The sequence below is a fragment of the Lupinus angustifolius genome, chromosome LG16, assembly GCF_001865875.1.
Source record: "Lupinus angustifolius cultivar Tanjil chromosome LG16, LupAngTanjil_v1.0, whole genome shotgun sequence".
Taxonomy (NCBI): Eukaryota; Viridiplantae; Streptophyta; class Magnoliopsida; order Fabales; family Fabaceae; genus Lupinus; species Lupinus angustifolius.
In genome coordinates, this window is record NC_032024.1 from 17,434,513 (window position 1) to 17,457,570 (window position 23,058).

The 23,058-nt window shown below is 31.8% G+C and overlaps 2 protein-coding genes across 2 annotated transcripts; both read right to left on the minus strand.

Moving 5' to 3' along the window:
- On the minus strand, window positions 13,518-14,694 carry LOC109330370 (transcription factor bHLH147-like). The gene has a single exon (XM_019564546.1). It carries the CDS (start codon window positions 14,317-14,319, stop codon window positions 13,699-13,701), a length of 621 nt encoding a protein of 206 aa, XP_019420091.1. The 5' UTR covers window positions 14,320-14,694; the 3' UTR covers window positions 13,518-13,698.
- LOC109329058 (putative calmodulin-like protein 6) lies at window positions 21,836-22,562 on the minus strand. The gene has a single exon (XM_019562720.1). It carries the CDS (start codon window positions 22,477-22,479, stop codon window positions 21,988-21,990), a length of 492 nt encoding a protein of 163 aa, XP_019418265.1. The 5' UTR covers window positions 22,480-22,562; the 3' UTR covers window positions 21,836-21,987.

A 23,058-nucleotide genomic window follows, 5' to 3' on the forward strand; every position in this document is an offset into this window, starting at 1 on the left:
AGTATTTCATGGTAAATTTTAGACATTAATTCTTAACTTAGATACATCGATCAATTGGCTAATTTCACTGTCTTATGATCTCACTGTTAAGTTAGATTAAATTCACATGCAAAGACTTCACATTAATAGTTCAATAAGAAAAGTTAGATTAAATTCACATTTAAGTTAACAACAAGGAGATTAGAAGAAGGTATATTTTTATGAAAACTGATATATCTTTATGTAAATCCTCATGCACCTTAATAGAATTAAAATAACATGTGTCACAAAACTGATAATATTTTTTTATTAGTGATTGATTTATAAGTAACATATATTTTTAACATATTTTTGAAATGTGATGATGAAAAATATTATAAGTTCATCCCTCATATCTGGTTATCATATTCTATTAATATAAATATTTGACTTTCCAAAGATACATTTGAATGAAAATTAGATATTAGAAATAGGAGATCACCAAAGTCATTTTATACTAAGAATTGACATTCCTAATGTAAATCCAATATTCTAACTAAATTATCTTAATATTTCCAAGAATGTTACTTTCTTAAATATTTCCTTGGAAAATATTAAAACATTTCTTATAAAAAACAATATAGGATGATTCATATGCATATGTAGATATCATCCCAAATGCAATATAACTTACTTTATGCAATAGAAAATGAAAAATAGACACTTTTGTACTCTTCATGAATATCTAATTAGGATTGTCATCAAACTGTCCAAGTGTAATACAATTAATAAAAACTAATATTAATAAAAAATCAGGTCACAAAACTTGGTTAGTTTTCATAGTATTTCATCCGATCCCTGCAAATTTAGTCGGCAATGATGAAGACAAATAGATTATGCTTGAAGACAAACTTTTTTTTTAATAAAGATCCTCTCAATTAATGGAGAGACAAACGTCCACAATAACACATAAAAGATAATATATAATGACATTTTTGTTTTTATATTTACAATGAAATTACATTTTTGTCATTGGAAATATGTGAAAAAACTCCTTCTTCAAACTCCTTCTATATTCCATTAGAGTGGTGATCATATGAGGCTACCATCAAAGACCAACTTTTATTTTTCCCTTCCACTTTTTCAGGGTTCTTTGGAGTGTAATGGACAAGACATGACCCCTCCATGTGGTTTAAGAAATCTTTTAACATGAAGGGACGGTGCCATGTGGTGTATTTTTTAAAGGAAAAATATATACACAGTTTTATATATTGTCAGCATATTATACATTATTCTTTTAATTATCATTGTTTCTTCGAAAAAAGTAATTTAATAAGGGAAAAAAGATATACATCGACAGTGTGAAGGTTTTTACATTGTCACTACATCATTCACTATTGATTTTTAGTCGTCACTAACTATTAAATAAAAGTATTGCAAATGAATGGTGGATGATGCATTGACTGTGTATAAATCTTTACACTGTCAGTTACACTCTTCAAATAAATGATAGATGATACATGTATATAAATTTTTACACTGACAATGCATTGATATTATGTTATATTTTGTAATACTTAATAGTATACATTATTACTCCTATGATTTTTTTTAAAGAAAATTATATATTACCTACATATAAGAATATTAGCTAGAGATTAAGTATTGTCTTCAAATATTGTTTTATTTTTTAGCTAATTGGTTGTTTATATAGCCCTTTAGCATTTTCTATTTCATTGATTTTATTCTGTATTTCATTTTTTCTATTATCTTATCATTGTTTTCATTTCATTGTTTCAATTTTATTGTTTTTATTTGTTGCATTTAAATAAAGCTATTTCCATTTGTTATTTTTTTTGTTTCATTAAATTTTCATTACATTGTTTAGATATATATTTAACACTATTTTTATTTCAGTGTTTCTATTTATTTCTTTCGAACAATGTTTCGTTTCTTTTATTCTTTATTTGCTTCATTGTTTTTATTATGTTCCATTGTTTCTATTCACTCTTTAAATCTTTATAATTTATAATTTCATTATTTCTATTATGCTTTGTTTCTATTATATTTTATTTTATTTGCAATGATTTTAGATGTTGCAACAATAACCGCATAAAGATAATTTTCAGCTATAAAGATTACAAAAAATAGGTTGCATGGTTAAATAAGATATGCATGGATGAATGACTCCTTATTGACTTGTATTGAGCAATAAGTGGTTAACAACTCTAACATTAATTTATATGGAATGCGTAATTTATTTGAATAGTTCTATTTAAATTTTGGTGATCTTCATATTAATGTTTTTATATTTTTATATTTTTTTATAGAGAATTAGAATGTCTTTTGTATTAAATATGTATTTTATTTTATAATTTATATTATATTTATGGTAATATCCAATTTAAAGTGGGATAGATGATTATTTTATTAATGATAATTACCTTTGATTATATGATTCTATTAGAAATTAAAAATTGTTAAGAGGAAAATAAAAAATTGGAAATTCATGCATAGTGGTAGTTAAAACATGTTTTGCTTTTATATATTGTATAGAACTATGTATGATTTTTTTATTTAAATTTTTAATATATGTCGTACACCTGCTCCAGGGTCTTAGAATCGTCAGTGACATGACCCCTCCATGTGTTTTAGAGAAATATTTTAAATAAATTAATATTTTTAGAAATGATTGTGCTTTTATTTTTCATAGCTTTTGGTGTAATCACATGGAACATCCCATTTGGTTGAGTTGTAATGTCTACTCCAAAAATCTAGAGGACCTGTTCTCTCTTATTATATATACATAGTTGATTATGTGTGAACAGAAAATCAACAGTTGAGAAGCTTTGCTGGATATGTTAGTGGAGCATGAATATGCATGCAAGAATGAATTTTCAACAAGATGAATGTGGCTCATTTGTTAAGGATATATATTTCAAAGTTTTGCAAAGAGACCCCATGACCTGTACTTTTTGCATTATGATCTAAATCTACAGCCTACAACATGTAGAAAAATATGAGTATGAAGGTTGGTTTGGTCAAAGATAAGAGGGTAGCAATATGGTTCATGATGTTGTGGTGGTGAAGCTTAATTTAACATTGCACATGTTGGGTGATTTTTTTATTCGGTATTCCAAATATGAATGAATTGAACAATATATAAGTGGATGAGTACATGAACATAATACCTTAACGTTTTGGTCAAGATGTGATATTAAACTCACTTATATATTTAATTTGCTTAGTCCATGAGAAAATGTTACATCATATAAACTAAGAACTCCTAAACTTTTCAACCTTTATTTAGTATCTCTAAATTTTATGTATATGCATTTGTCATGTGCAGTTTCATATTTATATTAAACATTAACTATTATTGTTTATTAATATAAGAACCTTATTGTTTCTTCACCAGAGCATGTATTTCTCATCCTTAAAATCATGCAACATAGGACAATTGTTAAGTAGTCCAAAATTATTAAGTCTTCATAAAAAATTAAAATGTTGGCTCTTGATCTATTAAATTCCACCATTTTATAAGGAAGACTATGTAATCTTGTTTTCGTTATCTTCAATGGTAAGCAAAACTGAATTTACAAAAATAGAACTACTTAACCTCAAAGTATTCTTTAATCACTGATAAAAGCACAAACAGATAGCCACAGATTTCAAGTAACAGCATTGGCTTTGAGCCTCCGTTGTATGGCCACATCGTGAGCACAAAGGAAACTTTGATGTTTTGTGGAGCCTGTCTTTACTTGGAATATGAGGGAAATGAAGTTTGAAAATTTTGGAACATTATTTTATTAAAAAACAAATAAAATCTATACCGCTGAAAAAACTTTGTGTCGCGTTTAAACTTATACAGTTGGATTCTCTAGCACCAAAAATGATGAATCTATTCATAATTATTAGGGGTGAGAATGGATGTGAGAACGAATTAAGATTTGTCTTTACCCGATCTTTAATGTTGATCGGGTAACTTTTTTGAATCCGAACTTAACCTTAGACCTGAAGTTAACCCGATTCTAAATATCGATTGAGTCAACCTTGAAACCTGAACCTAGACCCGATTAAATATAATGTATACTCATTTTAGATAAAATCTTCTCAATCTTATTTATTATTATAAATACGTAATTTCATATATAAACTGGTATGTATATATATTATTAATTATATATATGATGAAAAAGATTAGACAATCAATAATATTTTTGGCTAATCTCTGAACCCAAACTCGGCCATAGACCCAATAAAACCAACCTTATTCGGGTCCAATTATAATCAGACTGTATTAAATAAGTGGGTAGGATTGCGTCATTCTCACCCTAATAAATATCATATTGAAGATCTTTTTTCCAAGTAAAGTTCTAATTTGGGAATAATAATGAAAAGTACAAAATGCTATCTGTCAATTACTTTTTTTCCTTATTATGAGCAAAAAAAATTAAGGTGGGGAAAGCTATTTTACCAATATGAACCCAAATGTTTATAGTTCTTATCCTACAGTTTTACCAACTAATTAAGTTGATTCTTAAGACAACTATCAATTAGTTATTTTGTTTAACAATCTATTTTGCCTTTTACTTAATTATTAATAACAAAAAATATAAAGATAAAGGATTTTGTCACGTATAACAACATTTTGTATTAAGCTTTTTTATGGGGATTTGTATTAAGCTTTTTAGCTGTAAAGAGCAAGTGACAATATGGAAAAAAGTGGATCAAATGCAACTTTTTTATTTTTTTTGTAAAGGATTAAATGTTACTTTGTACGTAGCTATAAAAATCAAATTCAATTATCAATTGCTTTCTATGAATGTAAGATGTTTGATGTATAATAACTTATCTGTTAAGGTATTGAAATCCTTATTGCATATGTTGAACGAGGTTTCTTGCCTCTTAAACAAATAACTTTAGATAGTAAAACGAATTGGAATCAAAATGCTTTAATTTTGAGTGCTATTGCAAGAACTATGTACTATTACCTTTTTGCATTCTCAAGGTATTCTTGGGAGATCTTCATCCATGGGATGTCGTATTCTTCTATGGGCTAAGTGAAAGAAGCATAATATTGGGTTTGATACCAATCTTGACCAAAAACCTTAAGGTATTAGGTTTATGAGTTCATTTTGTCGAACCGCTATTCCAACAATGAAGAAAGCAATAAAAAGACATAGCTGTTATGACAAGTTTCTGTTTTAGCAGTTTTCTGTTTTGGCAGTTTTTCCTATTTTGGAAAGTTCTGTTTTTCTCTTCTTTTTCTGTTATGATTATTTTCTATAAATCTCTGGTTCTCTTTCAATTGAGAATAAAGAATGATAATAAAGTTTTTTGAGGTATGTTCATGTTAAGAGTTCTTATATCTCTCTTTATCTTTGCTTTCTTCTTCTTTGATTCAAGGTGAAAGGTTGTTATGTTTTTCACCTTCACTCATTCTGTTTTTCTATCAATAGAGTTCATGTCTATGCCATCCTCTTAAGATGGTATCAGAGCTTTAAAGCTCTGTTGCACTCCTATATTCTTTCACATATTCTTGTTCATGTCCTATTTGATCAAAGGCCTTCGTTCAAGATTCATCTTCAATGGCTACCAATGTTTTGAATGATCCATTAGTCCTTACTTCGTACATCCCAATGAGAACCTTGGTTCTGCCATTGTGTCTAAGCCCTTGAAAGGGGGAAACTATCATTCTTGGTCGAAAGCCATGGAAATGGCACTAAAAACTAAGAATAAACTCCAATTCATTGATGATAGTTTACCAAAACCCTCTACTAATGACCTTGTGTTTGCTACCTGTGACAGATGCAATACCTTGGTTCTGTCATGGATCAACCAATCTGTAGACCCATCTATAGCTGAGAGTATTCTTTGGCTTGAAACGACTTTTGAAGTATGGAATGATCTTAAGGAAATATACTACCAGAGTGATATCTTTCGCATATGTGAGGTGCAAGAAGATCTCTATAGCTTGAAGCAGGACAACCTTTCAATTGATGCCTACTACACTCAGTTAAAATGCATATGGCAAGAGTTAGACAATTTTAGATCCATCCTAACATGTATGTGTGAATTCAAGTACAAAAGTACAGTGGTTCCTGTTGTGAAGACATATAGGGAAAATGACTATGTTATAAGATTCTTGAGGGGATTGAATGAGCAATACTCTACTGTGAGATCTCAAATCATGCTCATGGAACCCTTACTTGGCATAAATAAAGCATTTTCTCTCCTGGTCCAACAAGAAAGACAACTGAACACTCCCTATGAAGAACCTAGAATCTTGACCAGCAATGTAGAAGAAACCTTTGGCATAGGAAGAGCTGGAGGAAGAGGATTTTGAGGCTCAACTTCAAGCAACTTAGGAAGAGGAAGGAACTATTTTGGTAGAGGGAATAATATAAGGATTTGCACATACTGTAACAAATCTGGGCATACAGTTGATGTTTGCTACAGAAAGCATGGATATCCTCCAAGTTTCAAGAATAGTAATAATGTCAACAACATTATGAGCAATGAAGAAGATAATGCCAAAACTAGTAATGATGTTGAACAAAGTCAAAAAGATTCAGGATCAATGCCTTTCACTCTTGATCAGTAGTTAGCCATCTTGACATTGATGAAGCAAAGTAACACCCAACCTCTGCACATCACTAATCAAGTCAGTTCAAATCCATAAGGTATATCACATACTCCTCCTATCTTGTCCATATCAAAGGACTAAATACTTGACACTGGAGCCACAGATCATGTGTGCTACTCAACTTGAAACTTTCAATCCTTTAGGGAAATAGCTCCCATTCATGTGAAATTACCCAATGGCAGTGATGTTGTTGCTGCTATTTCAGGAACTGTCTTTTTCTCTAATGACTTCTATCTTTCAAATGTTCTTTACATACCTAGTTTCAAATTCAATATCATATTAGTTTCTAAACTAATTGTATCTCTTAATTGTGAGTTGATTTTCTCTAAGATGAAATGTTTAATTCAAGAACATAATTCCTTGAGGATGATTGGTGCAGCTGAGATTAGGAAAGGATTATACATTGTTAATAGTAGTAGTTTGATTAGTAATACTTCCTATATAAGCCAATTCAATATTTACAAAAATGATGTATGGCATAAAAGGTTAGGACACTTATCTCATGCTAGATTGATAACTATGCATAAATACTTTCCTTTCATTTCTTTAAAATCATCTAATTATCCTTGTGAGACTTGCTTTTATGCTAAACAAAAGAAATTGCCATTTCAACAAAGCATTTTTGAATTTTTGAATGTTTTTTATCATATTCATGTTGATATATGGGGACCTCTATCTGTCTTTTCTATAGGTGGACAGAGATATTTTCTAAGTATAGTGGATGACAAATCTAGCCATACTTGGATTTACCTTATGAAACTTAAATAAGAAACTTCTGCTTTTTAAAGGCTTTTGTTAACTTTATAGAAACACAATTTGACATTAAAACAAAATGCGTTAGAAGTGATAATGACCTTGAATTCAAACTCACTGAATTCTATGCCTTAAAGGGAATCACACATGAAACCACTTGTGTTGAAACTCCCCAACAAAATGGAATAGTTGAAAGGAAGCACCAACATATCTTAGGTGTAGCCAGATCTCTCCTATTCTAATCCTATCTTCCAAAGTGTTTTTGGAACTTTGCTGTTAACCATGTTCTATACCTCATTAATAGACAACTTAGTCCTTACCTATCTCAAAAATCACCATATCAGATATTGTTTAAGCATGATCCTAATTTGATGATTCTTAAAGTGTTTGGATGCTTATGTTTTTCCTCTACTCTTGTTAGTCATAGAATGAAACTAGATTCTAGATCTAGAAAATGTATCTTCCTTGGTTACAAACATGACACAAAAGGATATATAGTTTATGATATAAAGAACAGAGAAACCTTTGTTAGTAGAAATGTAGTCTTTTATGAACATGTTTTTCGCTTTGCCTCTGATTTTTCAAACAACAAGAATGAAAATGAATTTTCTCTACCTACTTATCCTTACATGTCTTGTGATCATTTTCTTGACTATCCTACACAAATTGAGACTATTGTTGATAGAAATGATGTTGACACTGAGTTGATGCAGAATGAAGTTGAAAACCATATTCCATACAATATTGATAATGAGCATATAGATGAGACAGGTCCTCGTGATGAACTTGAACCTAATCTTAGAAGATCCACCAAAATTAAAGGACCACTATCACATCTACAAGATTACCAATGTCTCTTATCATTAGAAACACCAGCCTTGAATAAACATGGTATTGACTATCCTCTCTCAGATTACATGTCTTATGGTAGGCTTTCTAACAGGTTCAAACATTTTATCCTACACATAAACACTCATATTGAGTCTTACTCCTATGAGGAGGCCATAAAATATGCGCAATGGAGATTAGCCATAGATAGTGAGCTTAAGGCCCTCAATGAGAACCACACTTGGATCCTAACCAAACTCCCTAAAGATAAGAAAGCTATAGGCTGCAAGTGGGTATTCAAGGTTAAGCACAAATCTGATGGAACCATAGAGAAATATAAAGCTAGGTTAGTTGTTAAAGGGTATACCCAAACAGTTGGTCTTGATTACCTTGAAACATTTAGCCCTATTGTCAAAATGACAACAATCAGAACCATGCTAGCTTTATCTGCTATTAACAATTGCACATCTATCAAATGGATGTCAATACAACTTTTTTACATGGAGATTTGCTGGAAGAAGTCTACATCAAGGTGCCTTTAGGTCTATCTGTTCAAAATTCAGCATTGGTATGTAAACTACAAAAATCTCTCTACGGCCTAAAGCAAACCAGCAGACAATGGAATGCAAAGCTCACCGCCATCTTGACTAAATATGGGTACACTCAATCCAAGGCTGATTATTCTCTATTTACAAAATCTTTTGATAACAATTTTACTACAGTTCTTGTATATGTTGATGACTTGATGGTTGCAGAAAACAATTTGAAAGAAACCACTCAACTTAAAGCCTTTATGAACAAGTAGTTCAAGATCAAAGACTTGGGTGAATTGAAGTACTTCCTTGGAATAGAAGTGGCTAGAGCGGCAAGAGGAATCAACATATGCCAAAGAAAATACACATTGAACCTTTTAAGAGATACTGGACTTCTTGACTCCAACCCTTGCTCAACTCATATAGATCCCAATGCAAAGTTACATGGAAATTGTGGTCATCCCCTCACTGACCATAGCAAATAGAGAAAGATAATTGGAAAGTTGATCTATCTCACTCATACAAGACCTGACATCTCATATTCAGTGAGCCATTTAAGTCAATTCCTTGCAAATCCCACTGACATGCACTATGAAGCTGGTTTGAGAATTGTCAAGTATCTCAAAAATGCTCATGGACAAGGTTTGTTCTTTCCAATGCATAACACTACAAAGCTAACTGGTTTTAGTGATTCGGATTGGGGATCTTGTGTTGACACTAGAAGGTCAATCGCAGGTTTGTGTTTCTTCATTGGTAAAGCCTTAATTTCTTGGAAGAGTAAGACAAAAAACAGTGTCTAGATCCTCTACATAAGCAGAGTATCGTGCCTTAGCTTTGGCTGGTTGTGAAGCAAGGTGGCTGAGTTATCTTCTTCCTGACTTACAAGTTGATCATGTTACTCCAATAATGCTTTATTGTGACAATCAATCCGCCCTTCACATAGCTGCCAACCCCGTCTTCCATAAAAGGACAAAGCACATAGAAATTGATTGCCACTCAATCCGTGAAAGAGTTCAAGATGGTGAGGTTCATCTCCTTCCTATTTCTACCAAAAATCAATTGGCAGATTGCTTGACCAAATCTTTACACAAAGGCCATTTCAATCGATTCATTTGCAAGCTTGGAATGTCAAATGTTCACATTCCAGCTTGTGGGGGCATGTCGAACCGTGATTCCAACAATAAAGAAATCAACAAAAAGACATAGCTTAGTGTTAGTTTAAACTGATTTTTCAACTTTCCTTTTTTGGCATGAACTAGCTGTTATGACAGTTTTCTGTTTTGGCAATTTTTCCTATTTTGGAAAGTTCTGTTTTTCTCTTCTTTTTCTGTTATGATTCTTTGCTATAAATCTCTGGTTCTCTTTCAATTAAGAATCAAGAATGATAATAAAGTTTTCTGAGGTATGTTCATGTTAAGAGTTCTTATATATCTCTTTATCTTTGCCTTCTTCTTCTTTGATTCAAGGTGAAAGGTGGTTATGTTCTTCACCTTCACTCATTCTATTTTTCTATCAATAGAGTTCATGTCTATGCCATCCTCTTAAGATGGTATCAGAGCTTTAAAGCTCTACTGGACTCCTATATTCTTTCACATCATCTTGTTCATGTCTTATTTGATCAAAGGCCTTCGTTCAAGATTCATCTTCAATGGCTACCAATGTTTTGAGTTATCCGTTAGTCCTTACTTCATACATCCCAATGAGAACCTTGGTTCTGCCATTGTGTCTAAGCCCTTGAAAGGAGGAAACTATCATTCTTGGTCGAAAGCCATGAAAATGGCACTAAAAACCAAGAATAAACTCCAATTCATTGATGATAGTTTGCCAAAACCCTCTACTGATGACCCTTTGTTTGCTACCTGGGACAAATGCAATACCTTGGTTCTGTCATGGATCAACCAATTTGTAGACCCATCTATAGCTGAGAGTGTTCTTTGGCTTGAAACGACTTTTGAAGTATAGGATGATCTTAAGGAAAGATACTACCAGGGTGATATCTTCCGCATATGTGAGGTGCAAGAAGATCTCTATAGCTTGAAGCAGGGCAACCTTTCAATTGATGCCTACTACACTCAGTTAAAATGCATATGACAAGAGTTAGACAATTTTAGACCCATCCCAACATGTATGTGTGAATTCAAGTGCAAAAGTACAGTGGTTCCTGTTGTGAAGGCATATAGGAAAATGACTATGTTATAAGATTCTTGAGGGGATTGAATGAGCAATACTCTGCTGTGAAATCTCAAATCATACTCATGGAACCTTTACCTAGCATAAATAAAACATTCATTTATATACTCTTTAACTCATTTACTTTTGTACAATATTAAACTTCCTCATTCACACTTGAAATCATAACGTGTAACATTATTAATGTCAACACATTGGTTCGGTTGATTGGAAATTGACTCATAAAATTGTAATTTGTCTTGATTTCAATAAATTTTCCGTGATATAACTAACCTGAACTTTTGTTAAAAATGAAAATATAGTATCATCACTATCATCCATTAAATCTTGCACGGGAATACCCGTTTTCAGTAGAACTCGTCGGAAAGTAGTGAGACATAATTAGTTAAATTAATCGAAAATAATTCTCATGGACGCAACTCTAGTGGAAAAACAGCATAATTTTCATGTTCACACGTCGGAATATTATCTAGGCAATTCTAATACACCGAACATCTTGGGATACCATAGTGTAAAAATAATAGAGAATATTATCTAGCATCAATGAAGAATGTTTTGAAGAGGGTTAATTTTATTAATTTCTTATTCACACATTTATTCCTTTTCATGAATCTGATTTCGCAGCCATTGGAATATTTGTGATGAGAGTTGAGGACACGAGTTTCATTTAGAAAACGTCAAACTGATTAGTGACAATTGTCATTTGATTTGAAAAGGATCATACATTATGTTAGTGCTGGATGTGACAGATGCAATAAAGACATTCTAAACTTCCATTTATATCTGTTTTTTTACTCTCAAAATCCACTTGGTCTCGAAATGAATGCTTTTATTTATATATATACCTTATTTTTTGGGTGGGAATGCTTATATACCTTCAACTCTAAGGAATCACGTTTGTCTCTTTAATATTAAAAATAACTGATCTTAGATTATACTCATCAAGTGATTGAAATTTTATAATTTTTGGTGTAAAATAAAAATTATCTATATTTAATTAAAATTAAAAACAAAATCAATTTTTATCATGGTAGGTAAAAAAATTAGGGTCTGATGTGGAGGATATTATGGTCCTAATCTAAAAAAAATAGATATGTGAAATTTATATGTCTAAATCTAAATGAAAATGTATGCGAAATCCAAATGGATATTCTTTGTTTGGTAAAAGAATTTAATTGTCTAATACATTTATAATATAATTTGAACTAAAAAAATCTCGTACAAAATATGTGAGAACGTGACGTATATTTTACTTTTAGATTTGATTATTGTTACATATTATGTATTGTAGATTTGATTCTTGTTATGAATGAGATTGTCTAATCGAGTCTAACTTATAAAAATTTAAAAATAAAAAAGATAGTGTGATGGTTAGAGAGAATGGATGAAGTAAAGGAGGTGGAAAGTTTATGTCTCCTCCATAATAAATATTACCTTTGTCAATAATAAAATTATTTGTATCTACTATTATGGTTTGAGAAAAGAAAAAGAGGGAGAAGATAAGAGTGCGTGGTGTCAAATGTAAGTGGAGTTGTATAAAGTGGGGACGATAAATCACATGGTATGTTGGGCCATCGTGCTTTGTCCAATAAGCATGATTTTGGCGCTTTAGAGAAGTGGACTTGGTCATTCATCCAATCATCCCATTCAATTTCCATGACCTAAACACTTATTAGTTATTATTGCTCAGCTGACTGAGACAATAGACCAATAGATTCTCTCATTCATCAGCACCCAAACCAGCCAGATAGATGACTTGCTGAACTAGAAAAAGTTAAAATACAATCTATATGTCATTCAATGGAAATAATTAAGCATGTAAAATTAAATTTACTTTATTTTTTCTACTATCAAAAATATCTTTACATCTTTCGGATAAGAATTAATCTCTTTTAAGACGTATGACTTTCCCCCTCAACAAATGTTGCTCACATGAATCGAACTCTTAATATTTTGATTAAGATAAAAATCAAGTGAAACCCTACTCTTTTTGAATGTTTTCCTTTTTTCTACCTTTGGACATAGTAAAGAATGTGTCCCCATTGATGAGGATCGACTGGAATTTTAAAAAGAGTGAAGATACACTACTAACCCCCTAAATTTTAGCATGTCTTAATTTGATTTTAAACAATTTATTCTTTACAGTTAAAACATTATTTAATAAACATAAAAATGTCCAAAATTTTATAGTAAAAAGCTAACAAAGATTAACTTTAATCCATATTTAAGATATCAAATATTCAATTTCAATTTTTTAATAAGACCAACCAATAATTGTTCTTAGTTAAGAACAAAAGTCAGGAAATAAGAATAACACAGTGGGAAGAGAGTAAGAATGTTCAATTAAGAATAACATTAAGAACAACCAATGTAGTTGCTCTAAGCTTTATAAAAAAATTGTATTAACAATGATATCTCTTACTTTTTTGATAAAGAACTAATCCTTATCACGTTCCCTCCTAACAAGTGTCATTCTCGGGACTTGAACCCTTAACTTTAAGAGGATCTAATAAAATTTTATATCAATAAACAAATATCTTATTAATAAACTTTATAAGATTAAGTTACTTAAAATAGGTCAAGAAAAAAACATGAAACAACGAATATATGTACTTGACAGAAAGAAATCTACCTCATTTATTATGTACCATCTTACCAAATTTATGGTGGCCATGTAGTCACACTGATATCAGATACTAGTTAACTATTTCTTTACTTTCAAGAAGAAACATACGTAGAAAAACATGCCAATAATAACAATAATTTTTTTCATAAAAAATTGACACCTCAAGTAGGTGGTGCTGACGTGGATGCTGAGGTGTCACCAGAGGCAGAGAGAAGGTTGAAAAGAGCGGTCATGGCTCTAACCTGCATCTCAAGCGCAGGTATATAATCAATGGTTTCTTCTAGAATCACCGGTAACGGTTCTTTCCGACAACCTGGTACTAACTGTCCAAGGAACCTTACTTTCTTCTTCATATCCGGTAATCCCTTCCCCTTCAGCCTTAACACACTCACACGTGGCTTCTTCCACCGGCTAGTCCCGGTTGCTCCGGCGACCGATCTCTGCCTATTGTTCTTTTGCTTCCTGAACTTGAGCTTCAGCCGGTTCGTTAGTATGGCCCGGCTCCACCGTGTCCTCCCCTTCGCCGTGGCGGCGAGGACTCTATCAGCAGCTTCGCGAACGGCTTTCCCGCCGCGTGGCTGTGATGGTGCGGTTAAGGCTTGGTGGAGCTTGGAGGAGTAGATTTGTTGTTGTTCTTGAGATTTCCATTTTGTGTGGGTATTTGAATCTTGTTGGTGGTGTTTCAGCTGAGATTTCTTCTTCTTTTTCCTCTTTGAGTCACGTGACCGATCCGTGTTCGTTACTGGGTTTAATATCATCACAGATGATGACGATGATGCCATATCAATTGAAGAAGGTCAAAGGGAATTGAAAGTTTGTATCGTTTTGTGGTTTCTATTTCTGGGTATCAAATGATGAAACCGGTTTCAGATTAAAATGGGTAGGATTCAATAATTGCATATTCTACCCTGAGAAAATGGTAAAATTTTGGGGTCTATCGAATAGAAAAAATAACTGAAATTTTCATAGGGATATATATAGTTGAAGGAGGTTAAGGGAATCTAACAGATACAGAAGGGTTCAGAAAGTGAGGGAGTGTAAAACGTAACGGTGTTGGAGTTGAAGGGTGAGGAAATGGTGGATGACTTTATAAAGGGTCACAAATCACAATAGAGTAGTGGAACTGAGAGCACTCGTGTCTTTTCCTCTGATTTTTAGGGGAAAAGATGATGAAGATGAAAACGCCATTTTAATTCATTATTGGGCCTTTGTGGAAATTAGTGAAGCCCCTTTTCCTAGCCCTAGTTCAATTTATGCCACTTGTTTAAATCTATGCCCTCCCAGGCTGGAAAGCTATTTCACAGAAAAAGATAAAGGTACCCTAGGGCCGTGCATGTATGAACAAGGATCCTCTCCATTAATGGAGAGGCAAGTGATTGTTTTGTTCACATTTTTAATAGCAAAAAAGTAATTTTATGATACACAAAAGGGTAAAATTGTTATTACATGTTGCATGTTGTGTGTTAATGTGTGTCACTTGCCTCTTTATTAATGGAGAGGAGCCTTACTCGTCCATGTATATAGGATATTAGTGACAAATATATGTTGTTATAAACTGTGTTCTAAACTATATCATCTATTAATGACATTGAATTAAAATAAAAATAATAATAAATATTTAATTTTTTAATTAATATATTATATTTTTATTGATCCAAGGTTTATAACATATTTTAGGACAACATATCTTTGTTCTATCATTTCATGGTGCTGGTTTTTTTTCTTATCTTTCATGGACAAATTAATGGCCAAGGTAGAGGCAATAACTATTTTTTATCTTTCATGAACGAGTTAATGGTCAAGGTAGTGGGAATAACTTTAATTTTAGCTCTATTTTTATTTGGTTTTTGATGGAGTATGCTACATGCATGATTGGCCGTAAGGCTGAACTCTAGAAAGTGAGGATTTCATATGGAGAAAAAAAGGTATGTATTAACAATGTTAAACTTTTATACATTATAAATAATATATTGAATATGTATAAATCTTTATACCGATAGTACATAGATATTATAATCTTTTATATTTTGAAATTCTTGTAAAGTCAATTTCAATACATGTGCATCATTGAGTTTCTACTCGTATTTTTTGTGTACAAATAGCTTAAAGAGGAAACAAAACAAAAAAACTAATGCTGCCTGGGAAATGAGTTCTCAAGCTGTCAGCAAACAATAACTTATTTGGTTTAGATTTAATTATAGTTGGAAATTCTAGGATATTCTAATTATTCTGTAGTAAATTACTTATCGTGTCAATTTTCTAGATTAATATTGAGGTTATGTATTACATCCCTTCCGACTTAGACTGATGCTTGTGTCAATTGTCTAAGTTTTATATCATCGTTTATATTTGCCTTTGATTTTGGTCTTGGTATAACTGTACATCACAAGTTTGATTTTGGTCTTGTTACCCTCAAATTAAAAGCAACAACAATGCCAGTGAACACAATTGCTATTAGAGATAGTTTGACATATTTGGACAATTGATTCATATAAGAGAAGAGCAACTGAATTTCCCAATGGATGGGTGAGTAGAGTTGGCTTCCACTTATTGACTGAAGAATGAGACCCCACATATTATTTATTTTCATTCTGTGTAATGATTATTGGGCGTCACGATCCGCAAAACATGAAGGGTAAACAAGGGGAATGCATGCATGTGCTGTGTGGATTGTTACTCTGACACTTTTGCATGTTTTGTTTTTTGTCGGGGTTTGAATTTTTATTCCTTTTTGAGCTTGTGGACAATCAATCATGCTTCACATCCTAATCCCAAGTAGTCTTGTACAATAGATATTTTATTAATTTAATTCTCAATCATTTAGTATCTACCATATGAGAATCAAGAAGATGAATTTTACCCCTTTATTTTGAACTAGACTTCTCACCTATTGGAGAGTGGAGTGCTATACAAAACAAGCCAAAAAATAAAATGAAATGATAATTATATTTTTTTGTTTATATTTATAATCATATTTTTATCTTTAAAACTAGTATAGAAATAATATTTTTCTCTCTGGCATACTCCTTTATTTTGGCTGTCATTGCTCTTTGTGCTATCATAGTGCTAGTGGAAATTCATGGGTCCAGTGCTTTGTCCCCATTTCATTGGCTGAAGCTAGGGACTAGAAGAGATACCAAAGCAGAAAGGAGATAGAATTGCCAAAGCTAAGTGAACGGTTAAAATCAAAAGCTGAAAAGGTAAAACAAGATCCATGTGCCAATGTCATCATGGAAGATTAAATTTATGTCTAATAGTGACAATCATTAACACACTCTTTATTCTCGTTAAAACAAGTGTTATAATATATCCTCTACACAACATGAATATAACATATGTTATTTTCCTTTAAATAATGATACCATATATGTATATGGCAACATACAACAAAAATCCGATAAACAGTATATTTTGAAAAGCTAAATCACTAAGCATCATTGCGTATATATGGTTGCCTCCCTTGTGTGAGACACAATAAAACAGTGAGCACGAAAGAGGAGGGGGAGCATTAAAAATAACAAGAAATATACTATCAGTTACTGCACATTAGCTGCTGTGTTTCGCCCAATCGACCGAGCATCCATTGACCGGACCAGCCTTATCCTGGTACCATGGCGTGGGCCAGGCGTTTTGGGCCAGTACAGGGACTACTGCCACGACATCGCATCTGACACGTTGTCAATGACATATTGTTATACTGTCTGCAATTCTCACATAACTTCCTGTCAACACGACAAGAATAGACATGCGATACAACTGCTAGACCTGTCACAAAACAAGTCAATGGTGCACAAAGTACGGCCTTGCCAAATCTGTCTGACTCGAGTAAAGCAGCCCCTCACAGGCCCAGCTGGTAGGCAACGTCGACAATGCCCGCCAAGAACTACAACATTCATCCTTCCGCTATCCCCCATCCCACAAGGAAGTATTCATTCATTCTCTATTATTGATATTGCTCTCTAAACTTAGATCTATTATCTCTCATCAATCTCATAGCTAGTGACTTGATCGTCGGAGAATATTTTTAGATATTTCCACCGGCGGGTCCAAGCTCAAGCCAAGAACCTTGAAGAAGACTCATTGCCTGACCTTTCAACCCTACTCTCCAGACTCCTCCTAAAAGACTCATTGCCCGGTCCCTTGACCCGACTTACTAGACTTATAATACAAAAGAACAAAGGTTAATCCAATATCACATCGAGTTATAAGGTGGTCCGATGATGCTCACGAGTGTCATGAGAATATATATTTTCAATGGTTGTAGTGCTTATAACATTATGCACACCAGGTTCATAGGAATTAGGATGTACATAGCAAAATTGTAAACCTCTTAGCACAAAGTTAATTGAGACCAAATTGATTGTTTTTAGAAAATTTAGCCAATAAGTGGTTGGGCAAAATCAAATTTGAGAACATTGTCCCGAGTGAGACTCATCTCAAATAATGGAAATGTAAGTGTCTTTTTCCTTTGTATTTTAAGGATAAAAGTGTAATATTATTTTAAATAAAAGAAATAGAAATGTCAACGTGTCTTACATTTTCTTTACTTTTATATAGTAGTTGCCTCTCCATTAATGGAGAAGATTCTCGCTCCATAGGTTGTCCTATAGACGTGCCACTTTCGGTTTTTCCACTCTAAATAACATGCATGTTTGGGAAGATAGACGCATAGGGATTGCAATGAGTCCAGGTGCCTAGTAGTTCATTGAGCATCTGCATAGATATTTGCTAGGTTTATTATTTGGACCACATTTGTTATCTCACTTTATGTATCATTATATTTAATTGGTTGAAAAAAATTATTTCAATTAAAATATAATTAATAAATATTTTTCTAGTCAATCATATATCTTGACATATAGAGTGAGACAATATATATTGACCCACTTATGAATAGTTGGATACCGAGTATTTGAAATGGAGAAAATATTAAAAAAACAATTGTAATGTGATTGTGCATTTCTTCTGATTCTATTTGTTATTTTAGAGAATCAATGAGAAAAAACTATAATAAAAATTATAAAACATAATTAAACACAAGTACATAATTTTAAATTATTAATTTAACACATTTTTTTACTCAAACACATAATTCAAAAGAAAACTTGGAAAGTAAGGCATATCAAACATAGAATTTTTTTTATCAACATCATTTAGGTCAATTGATTCCTACAAAATATAAACATTTAATTTAAAATCTAACAATCAATACTATCACAAACTTTATAAATAAAAAATTTAGAAAATTTACTAGCATCATCAGCATCATCTATTGATGATTTATAATATCCTGAAAAAAGAATAATAAGTGTATTAAAATGTGATTTTATGAATTATTATTATTATATATATATATATATATATATATTAATTAGGGTTAGGTTTGTTATTCAATATTTATTTTGGGTTGATGATTTGCGTGTTTGAGTACCCCATTAATGACTCAAACCCACTCTATTCAATAGTGAGTTTTAAAATTTTAAACCCTAACTATTTATATATCCAATACCTTGGACCTAATCCAAGTATTACTGTGAATACTCACGGGTTATTGTACTCATTATCATGCTCGCAGAGTGAATCATTTTTCTTTTCTATAAATATGGATTACATAGCATGACCATTCTAAGTGATAATAGAACTTATAGCACAATCAAATGTTTAATAGCTAATAACACCTCATTGCCTTACTAGTTTATAGGAGGATCTACCCTCTTTCTTTTTTTTTTGTTAATAGAACATATTTATTATCCCAAAATATGTGTCGCATTATGTATTATTTATTTTGATTGATTAAAAAAAAATATTTAAATTAAAATTTTAATAATTCAATATTTTTATGATCAATCACATTTGATAATATATGAAGTGAAACATTTTTTTAAGACTAAATTCCCCTTTTCCATCTAGCCAAAGCCAAGACAAATATTAGTTTAGTGGGGTATCAATTAAGACTTAAGAGTTTAATTGCAAGTATAATTCTTTGAAGTAAACTAGCAATTAATTATACATCATCAAATATATGATTTAATGTAAGTATTAGATAAATGCATATTTTTAATGGTACATGATAGCATAATAAAAATAATTAAACTGATATAATGATACATCACAATTAAGGAAAATGATAATGACTGTCATAACATTTGTTAAGGAATTCAAATTAGAAATATGTATTGAAAACTGGAGCATTCAACCATTTCCATACATATTTCATATGTTTAAATTCTGAACGATTAACTTTAGGAAACTCGTTAACATGTCATCATAACTAAATCCATAAAGTAATCCTTACATAAGTAACTGGAACAAATGTTATGGCTATTTGGTTGCAGTTTGCTCATGGAGTATCTTATTCTTGGAATGAAATGCTTACAGTATTAAATTTTGATGTTTGGACTAAGCAACTGAAAGTATAGTCAAATCAAATGTTTTCTCACAATTTTATCTACCACTATTAAACCCCATGGCCATTTATACAAGATGTTGCAGGTTGGGCTGAAGTAGCTTATGTCATGGTCTAGCTGAGCCCAATAAGTAACACAACCCGTGACAAACTTTTCCCGCCAAATAACAGCAGAGTGAGTATAAGCATTTCAAAAGTGGGAATTGTGACATCTCTGATTGCAGAAAATCCCATTGGAGGAAAGTACTTGCTCAAGAGCTGCTGAAAAGTACATTGCATATGCCAAACTGAATGTGTTTCCAAGGTTATATAGTACTGATATATAAAACCAGAAAGTATCTTGTGTCCCAAACGATATTACAAATTATGCTTACATCAATGATAATAAAATAAAAATAATAAATATTAAATTCTTTTAATTAACGTATTATATTTTTATTGGTACGGTATGTAATTTGGAAAAATGATTTGGGACATCATATTTTTTATTCTAGAGAAACTGGCTAGTGTATATGCTGAGATGGAGAGGGAATCTTCAATACTCTCCACCCTCTCTTTTTTCATACCATACTTTTGCATGTGGTTATTCTTTGTACTGGTTTCTCAAACATGTTGCTCTTATTCTCTTCTACAGCATGGGCAAGGAGTTTCCATTGCCACTAGGCATGTTGAGTCAATGATAAGAATGTCCATAGCTCATGAAAGAATAATGCATCTTAGACATCATGTCACACAAGAGGATGTGGACATGGCTATTCGGGTTCTACTTAATTCATTCATTTCAACCCAAAAATTTGGGGTGCAGCAGAAAGCTTTGCAAAAGGTATTTATGTTAAAGCTATTTAGTTTAATATAATTGATTTTGTTACTTTAGTTAGGATCTAGGTTTGTGTGCGTGAGTATCACCTATTTCTAATGATATTTCACTCGTATATAAATATGTGATTGATTCAGTATAAGAAATAAGATATCATTTAGGATAAATAATATTTGTTTGAGTTTGTCTTATTACATACTATCCTATAAATAGGACCGTTTCCTTGAATTCCTTGACACAATATATTATCAGAATACATAATTAAAAATAATCTTAAGCCCCTTCCTTATGGTCTTGTTAGTTAAAAATTACCTGTTTGATTTTGTTTTCATGTATTTTCTTTTTATATGCCTTAAATAAGAAATTAAGTATGTATTAAAAAGTAAAATCTAAAATTTCTTGAAATAATAAACTCATCAATTTATAATACAAAAATATTTTTTAAAACTTCTTAAATTCAATCATCCTTAATCAAACAAATAATATAACGTGATATCAAGCTTTTGTAAACGAAAAAAAATAACGTGATATCTAAACCTGCAGTGTACAGCCATAAAGGCATAATAAATCTTCTTGTATTATAAACCGCTCATAAATCCTATAAGGCAGAAAATATAAACAAATCGGGATTGAATTTAGTTTTTTTTACTGTATTTATTTATGTAAGTGTTGTTTTCTGTAAATGTTGGCTTCGTTTATAAGCTGTGCTTTTATTTTTTAGGTATGCCATATTTGTGCTTCCCAGCTCATAAAAGAATGAGTCTGACTCCTATCCGTTAGAGGAGAGGCCATTACATACTTTAGATTATGACATATGGCAAAATCAAATTTTCAACGGTTCAAATTTTAGTTTATTTTTAAATTAAATAATTTTACATATGGCATATGTAACTAGAAAGGCAAGTGACATAAAATAATACACACGAGGTAATATGTAACGATACTTTTATCTTTTTATTTGTTATGAAATCACAATTTTGCCATAAAAATATGAGAAAAAATTATTCCTCTCAATCCTCTACTAAAAGCAAAAAACTTGTGCTTATTGCACTCAAATAAATGGAGAGTCACATAATAACCAAATAAGACAAAGCCCATTAATTTCCATGGCTCATATATATTATCACTTTGTACGCATTATAATAAATTATTCAAACACGAGCAAAAAACTCCTAAAATCGAAGGGAATCATGTATTATGACATCACAACCATTATGATTTAATTGATTAATTAGAGACGGAATTATCAAGGGCTAATATACGAAGCAAACCATCGAAGCTAACGCCGCCGTTTTCGCTGCCGCCGCCAAATTTGATCATGGCGTTGATTTCCTCATCCGTTGCAGAAAAACCAGCCACGGCCATGTAACTCTTCAAATCCTGGTGGCTGAGCATGCCATCTCCGTCTTTATCCATCACCCTAAAGACATCCTCCATGGCTCCATAACCTAATGTTCTTCTTTCCCCCGTGACCACGTGCTCGAACTCCTCGTACTCCACGAAACCGTTATTGTTCGTGTCTGCCAACGTTATCATTGCTCCGATGGCGTCGTCTCCGCCAGCATGGGAGCCGTATATGCCGGTGTAGAATGCGCGGAGGTCATCGCGGCTTATTTTGCCGTCGTTGTCGGCGTCTAGGATGTCGAATGCTGGCCGGAAATCTGAAGTGGCGGAGTAGGAAGTTGCGGTAGGTCGGAGGCTCCGGCCAGAAGGGCACATATTGTTTTATGATTTGATTGAAAATAGGTTTGGTTGAGTTTTGGGTTATAAGTTATAACCTTATACCACTTAAAGAAAATTAGATGGTTATGTAATGTAATTGTGTTTAAATACGGTCCAAACGTTGTGTTCTGTCACTTCCCTCAGTTTATGGGCCCCACAAAATTTGGAAAAGAATCTTAATTTAGAATAAGATATTCTTCATTAATTAAGAGAGACAAATACATATATTTTTCTTAATTCTTAATAATAATAGTGTCATTTTTTCTTTACTTTTTAATGCATTTACCTCTCTATTAATATTAATGAAGAGGATTCTAACACCTGTATGCAAGAATCATGTTAAACCCTTGTATTAAATAAAAAGTTTAAAATATTTTTATACTATTAGTATATCATTATTTATGATTGGTGTGTATTATATTTATTTGAAAGTCAATAGTGATTAATAAATCAATGATAAATGATTTGTTAACAATATAAAAAATAGTTACACTATCAGTATATACATATTAAATTTTAAAATAAAATATTATATGTGAAAATAATTTTAGAAAATTCGACTTTTTTCGCTGAAAG

What these genes read in the sequence shown, in the direction of transcription:
- LOC109330370 (XM_019564546.1), bottom strand. Translation starts at nt 14,319, where the DNA reads ATGGCATCATCGTCATCATCTGTGATGATATTAAACCCAGTAACGAAC.
- LOC109329058 (XM_019562720.1), bottom strand. Translation starts at nt 22,479, where the DNA reads ATGTGCCCTTCTGGCCGGAGCCTCCGACCTACCGCAACTTCCTACTCC.